This window comes from Anopheles aquasalis, chromosome 2 (genome assembly GCF_943734665.1).
Source record: "Anopheles aquasalis chromosome 2, idAnoAquaMG_Q_19, whole genome shotgun sequence".
Taxonomy (NCBI): domain Eukaryota; kingdom Metazoa; phylum Arthropoda; class Insecta; order Diptera; family Culicidae; genus Anopheles; species Anopheles aquasalis.
Window position 1 is genome coordinate 13,713,547 of NC_064877.1, and position 6,454 is coordinate 13,720,000.

Genomic DNA, 6,454 nt, shown 5'->3' on the forward strand with positions numbered 1-6,454 from the left:
AATAAAACAACAACAACGGAGTTGGCTTAATAAGGGGCTTTATAAGGTTGGCTTATTTGGGCGTTATTTAGCCAATATTGCTGGTCGGGTCGCGCTGAAAATTTGAGCTCCTGTTTGCTTAAATCGGCCGTTAACTTACTTTTTTAACAAGAATTTTCCCTTTTTGTTGGATCTTTAATTAATTACGAACAAGAGAGACTTTGGCGGTTCCCTAGTGGTTTTTATTTAATTTATTTGTGGGTTATTCAACATCATAATGTACATTCAAATGTGGATTTTGGATAAACCCTTCGTAATAAGCAGACGAATTAGCATAAGAACAATCATTTTCCTAAAGAATAATTCAGTTAATGATTCGGTCCGGAGGAAGAATCGAAACGCTCAAGATCGAAGATCAGCGTCTGTGACACGAGACAATCGGCCGGCTGAGGACAGATACCGATCAGCACGTCCGCATGGCTGTAGAACTCTTCCTTCAGCGAGATGACGATCGTTTGCAAATTAGTGGTCTTTTCGCGAATATAAGACGCCACCTTGCCAATGTTGGTGTTATCGAGCGCCGCATCGATCTCATCCAGCACAAAGAAGGGGGCTGGCTGGAAGCTGTGGATGGCGAACAGCAGGGCCAGTGCGGCAATTGTCTTCTCTCCTCCGCTGAGATTACTCATCGGCTGGAAACGTTTGCCGGGTGCCACGCAATTGTAGTTGATCCCATCCAGGTACGGTTCCTCGGGATTGTCCGGCCCTAGGTAAGCCTGAGCGGAATCGTTTCTGGCCAGCTGTTTGTAGATGCTGTCGATCGCATCGGAAATATGATTGCAGCAGTTGGTGAACAGAGTGCACCGTTCGTTTTTAATCTTCTCAAAAGCGGCCTTTGCCTTTTTGGCCCGTTTACGCGCCACTTCAAACTCTTCGTTCGTGGACTGAATCTTCTCCGTGACACGGTCCAGCTTTTGCATCGCCTTCATGTTGGGCGTCTGAATTTTCTCCAACGTATCGAGCTTAGCCTGCAGCTCCTTGGACAGCGAGTCACCGAACTTTTTAATCTGATCCGAATCCCCCAGATTCTTTACGTTGTTCGGCAGCAACTGATAATCGATCTCTATGCGGCTCTCACGCTCGAACGCATTTCCTGCACCGCCCGATGTGCTCGTGTCCGACGACGGATTGTCCCCGCCCTGGCCAGATTGCTGTTGCGGTTGACCGATATCGTCCATGCTGCCACGCTTCAACGGTATATCGATCGCATCCATCTTCGCCTGCATCAAGATATTGTGCCGCTTGCTCTTCATCGTTTCTATTTTAGTTTCAATGTTTGCGATGCTCTGATGTATGGCGGCCAGCTCCTTGGCCAGTGCCTGCACATCACGGCGCGCCTTTGCCGTTTCTTCCTCCATCTGATCGACGGTTGCCTTCTGTGTGCCTTTCTCTTGCTTCATCTGCTCGATGCGCGTCTTATCCTTCTCTATCTCCTCACGCTGGCGTACTTCGGCTTGTTTGAACGTTTCGAGCGAGTCTTCATCATCCTGCACCGCACGCTCCCAGCGTTGCACATTCTTCGAAGTATCCTTCGACCGTTCAAACTCCAAATTGTTGTTGATGCGATCGATCTGCTGCTCGTACTCGGCACGCTTCTTGGCCCGCTCCTGCTGCAGCACCAACTCGCGCTCCTCGAACTGGCGGATGTTAGCAACACCGATGCGCGCACAGAACTCGGCATACACGTCGTCCTCGACATTGTTCATGCTCTCCTTAATGTCCTGGATCTTATTATCCCGCTGCTGCATGCGACGTTCAATTTCGCTAATCTTCGGCCCAATCAGGTCCAGTTCGCGCGTGAAATTTTCCAGCTTCTTATCATACTCCTTCAAGCTCTTCTTCAGCGCCTCCAGATCATGCTGACCGTACTTCAAACGGTTCTCCAAACCCCTTATCTGACTCTCGACCGTAGTCAGCTCGCCCTGGCGTCGGGTCTTCTTCATTACCTCCTTCAGCTCTTCCGTGATCTTTTCTTTCTGCAGCTTCAACGTTTCCATGTGTTTCTCGTCCCATCGTTTCGCTTTGCGGGCCAGATCGTGACTGCCGCCCGAAATGATGCCGGACTTTTGGTAGAACGTTCCATCGAGGGCCAACGCGTCGTACCGGCTGCGATCGATTTCGTAGGCCACCTTCATCGCATCGTCCGGCGTTTCGCAGACCAGCGCGTTGTTGGTCGCGAAAAGGACGGCCGGTTCGATTTCCGGAGGACTGAACTTCAGTACATCGTAGATGAGCTTCACGTTCCGTGGCTCCTCAATGTTTCTGTAAAATAAATAGAAAAACAATAAAAGAATATAAGTACGAGCTACAAACTCTGTTCCGGAAAACGAGCAAAAGTAACGAACTTTTTCAATATTTTTTCGAAAAAGTAGTCCGAAAAACGAATTCACCACGCTCACCACAAAACGAACCGACCTCCCTCACCACAGTCTGCTGCGCGTCGCGGGTCTGATTTTCCGGAAATTTTTGGGAAAAATAGGATTTTCTGAAGCATCTTAGTTAGACCAGAACTACAAGCAACACAGCGTTTTGCCGAACTTCATGTAGTGTCGCCCCCGGTGCACCTCTCGTGGTTCCTGGTTCCCGTTCCGTCCCCGTCCGTCATCGTCTCGTTTGTTTTCTTCCCCGAACCGGACGCCTGGAGGCAGCGGGGCCACGGGACTTGCGGACTCGTTGTGAAATTTGCGGAACAGGCAGCCTAATCCGTTTCCAATGTTGCCCCGGGAGACCCACAGAATGAACAGCGTGCTGCCGCCGTTCGTAACGGCGATAGACATCGATGAAATCGAACAGATCGCGGTAAGTAGGTTCCGGAACGCTCCATCATCCAGCCGACTACAGCAACGAACGTTCTTATTCTCTCGTAGACCGTAGGCAAGGGCTCGTTCGGCACGGTCATCAAAGCGAAATGGAGGAACAAGTACGTGGCGGTCAAGTACATTGAAGACATTTCCGAACAGCACGCCTTCATCACGGAAGTGAGCCACCTTTCGCGCGTCGCCCACCCAAACATCATTGAGCTGTACGGGGCCTGCACGGAGATGCCGCACGTCTGTCTCGTGATGGAGTACGCCGACGGTGGATCGCTACACAAAGTTCTGCACAGCCGACCGCGGCCAGTCTACAAGGCCGCACATGCCATGAGCTGGGCACGACAGTGTGCGGAAGTATGCTGAAACCGATTCCCCCGTTATCTCGTGTGTTCGTTGCTAACCGACTCCTACAATGCTCTTGCCATCGTTCTTCGCAGGGAGTGGCCTATCTGCACGATATGACGCCCCGCCCGATGATCCATCGTGATCTGAAGCCACCGAATTTGCTGTTAGTCAACCACGGGACGGTTCTGAAGATTTGCGACTTCGGTACGGTCACTGATAAAGCCACGTTGATGACGAACAACAAGGGCAGCGCTGCCTGGATGGCACCGGAAGTGTTCGAAGGCTCGACCTACACGGAAAAGTGTGATGTCTTCAGCTGGGGTATCATTCTGTGGGAGGTGATAGCGCGGGAGCAACCATTCAAACACATCGATACCTCGTTCGCGATTATGTGGCGCGTACATCAAGGTAGCCGGCCACCGCTCATCGAAAATTGTCCCAAACCGATCGAACAGCTCATGGTACGCTGCTGGAGTCAAAATCCGGCCCATCGACCGTCGATGAAGGAGGTCGTTAGTATAATGAACGGCCTCTGCAAGCTGTTTGTGGGCGAAAATGAGCCAATTGGCGATGAGATACTGTCCGATGATGAGGTAAAACGCACACGAATGGCACCTGGATGGCCTATAACCTGTGCCTGGAAGTGCTTAATTCGATCCACTTTTCCAGGAGGATTCCTACGGAATGGACTATCCCGCCGATAGTAACCTGTCGGAGGGTACCAACTATGGTACTGACTCCAACAGCAGCCGTGGAACGATAACGAACAGGAACTCTACCATCCAACGAATAGCGGAAGCGCCCAAGGGTAGTCCACTGAGAAATATGTCCTCGGCAATGTTACAACCCATCTTCGTTGAAGTCAATCCGGTAATAAGAAGCAAGAAAGGTACTCTCGTGTAATAATCAGCTAAACATATTCCATCTCCTTACTTGTAGTACGATCAACCTGCAGAACTTGGAAGCTCACCAGTACGTGCAGGTACGTGCCGCGCATTCAGCAGCGAAAGTAACCATGTATGACTCTAAGCAACGAGCGATGCAATGACTCTTTTTTTTCGTATCAGTGATAAGATAAGACTCATTTGATTAGGGCTCACCTCAAAACCATTCGGTGATTTTTATCTAATCTCATGCAGCATAACCGCAGCTGATTAAGCGGAGACTACGACATAGCATCAGCTCTCAAACAACCGTTGAGAGAATCCGTGGTCGAATACTGGTGTTATGCGGATGTTTTGATTGTCTGCCTCTCAATCACGTGCTCTCGCAAGCCAACGACGGCCGAAGAGGCAGGGGCATCTGCCTCTGACTGAGGGACTGACCGCCGTTTTATGCTGCCCCTGGTGCGCAGCTGTTCGCGCATATTTATACAATACCCATGCCAAGCCCCCCATTGCCCCATTGCTGCGCGTCGTGCGTGCGTATCGCAGGAGCGGATATTCTCACGATCATCATCGAACGATCTCGCTCGGATTTTTCTTTTCTATCCGCGTGATTCTGTGACTCATCCACCTGCCTCCTTTCGGTTTATTGACAAAAAGGGCAAACGGGGTGGTGGTGGTTGGTGGTGAAGAGAGTGAGAGAAAGAGAGGAGACGTCGATGTGCCTTGGGCATGCCAAGGTACACAGAACAGAACAGAGTAGAGAGCAGAGCAGTGGCGGCGGCAGCAGCAGCAGCAGCGATATTACTCATCGCTATTTTTAGCGCAGTAATTTATTTTTTGTTTTGAACTATATGAGCCACAAACCGAAGCACTGGTCCCCCCGCGTGCGCGTCGCCCATTGTATACCCACTGCTACCGGCCATTCCCGCCCGCCAGCTGCGAACCATCCACCGTCCCAGCAGCTTGGATGGTTCGTTGGAAGTTGGAGGACGAAAAGCGCGGATACTTACGCGCACGCGGATGCTACTGACGGAGCGGACCCCTCCCCGGGCCATTTGGGCTGGCTACTTCGAACCGGCTGGCTGGCTGGCTGAGTGAGTTGGCAGCAAATAATGAGGGATTTTCCAAGCGAGCTGCTGCTGCCGCTTTGCCCGCTCGCGCGTTCGCTCCTAGATATTTATATTTTCCTACTTCCGACTCCAAATGAAACGGGAGCGAGCGGTTCTGATAGTTTTCGTTTGGTTTTGGTCGAACCACGGGTGTCCATGCCCGCGTCTCTGACCGAATGCACTGACTGAGAGCGGAGAGGATGAGTATGTGTCACCATCAGCTTCTAGAAGCGCGGGGTACGGTGCTGGTGCTACATGCCAGCACCAGTGGTACTCCCTGCCTTGCCTCCCTTTGCTTCGTCGGGTGCCTCACTCGCCATGTTCTATATGTTTACCCCTCCCGCGACGCCGTTCAGCATCGGCACAACACAATTTTCCACGCACACAGACACACGCGGACACACCGCGATTTTCTCGCGATCGCGATGGTAGCCAGCACACACTCATGCGCTTAAAATTTCCACGAAAAATCATCACCGATGCGAGTGCACGACGACGACGGCGACGACGGAGATGATGAGTGAGCAAGGAGTGAGCACACCGACCAGACGACGGACCATCATTCCCGTTCGCGCTGGCATCGACGTTCAGTTTTCGGTACGCCGCGGTCTAACAGTGCCTTCTACCCGTGGTCCCGGATTAAAGGCCACTACGTGAAGAGCGAAAAAATAGTCCCCCAAAAACCCCCCTCAAGCCTGCGCAAACTTTGAGTTCGTGTATTCGGTTCCGTTTTCATCGGAGCCTCGGAGGAAGGACATTGTATATTCCAATGGGCCGTCCCTCGGTTAGTGCGCTAGTGTTTTAAACGATTCCATTTGATTCCATTACGAGACTCGAAGTCTGCCACTCCAGGCAGAGTTTGTTACTGACCTGTGTAAGGCCATACGTCGTTGCACGGCGATCGGATTTAAACGTTCAACGTGTTACGACGGAATCCCGTTTCTGGTCGTTGAAATCCAACAATCAGGAATGACTTCTCTTCTAGTGGATCCGCGTCAAGAGTGACGCGTTCTGAGTTTAAAATATTGCCGCGTACCCACACCAGGAGATCGCGTCGTGTGTGTCGATCGTAACGTTGCGCGCACCGTGTCGTCGCATGGTTGTCGAGAGCAAGTGCGCCAAGTGTACCTAGTGTGGCCACAACCAGCCCGCCACCATTGGGTGACCATAGTCCACGACAACCCCCCCAGTTCGCTGATTAATCATTCGTCTACGGTTGACGCATCGGTTGACGATCAGCCCAGATCACAGGGCAGGATCG

The 6,454-nt window shown here is 51.6% G+C and overlaps 3 protein-coding genes across 3 annotated transcripts in view; 1 reads left to right on the forward strand and 2 right to left on the reverse strand.

The window, feature by feature from the left end:
- The window catches only part of LOC126571248 (mucin-5AC), a 286,563-nt gene that overhangs the window by 263,728 nt on the left and 16,381 nt on the right, over window positions 1-6,454 (reverse strand). The window lies entirely within an intron of this gene.
- LOC126571252 (structural maintenance of chromosomes protein 1A) overlaps window positions 216-6,454 on the reverse strand; it is a 9,683-nt gene continuing 3,444 nt past the window's right edge. Inside the window, exon 3 of the mRNA XM_050229613.1 lies at window positions 216-2,301. Within this exon, the coding sequence (XP_050085570.1) occupies window positions 348-2,301 (1,954 nt within the window). The 3' untranslated portion in view covers window positions 216-347. The remainder of the gene's footprint in view (window positions 2,302-6,454) is intronic.
- LOC126571258 (mitogen-activated protein kinase kinase kinase 7) overlaps window positions 2,456-6,454 on the forward strand; it is a 5,401-nt gene continuing 1,402 nt past the window's right edge. Inside the window, exons 1-5 of the mRNA XM_050229624.1 lie at window positions 2,456-2,838; window positions 2,907-3,206; window positions 3,290-3,790; window positions 3,867-4,067; window positions 4,137-4,179. Of these exons, the coding sequence (XP_050085581.1) occupies window positions 2,752-2,838; window positions 2,907-3,206; window positions 3,290-3,790; window positions 3,867-4,067; window positions 4,137-4,179 (1,132 nt within the window). The 5' untranslated portion in view covers window positions 2,456-2,751. The remainder of the gene's footprint in view (window positions 2,839-2,906; window positions 3,207-3,289; window positions 3,791-3,866; window positions 4,068-4,136; window positions 4,180-6,454) is intronic.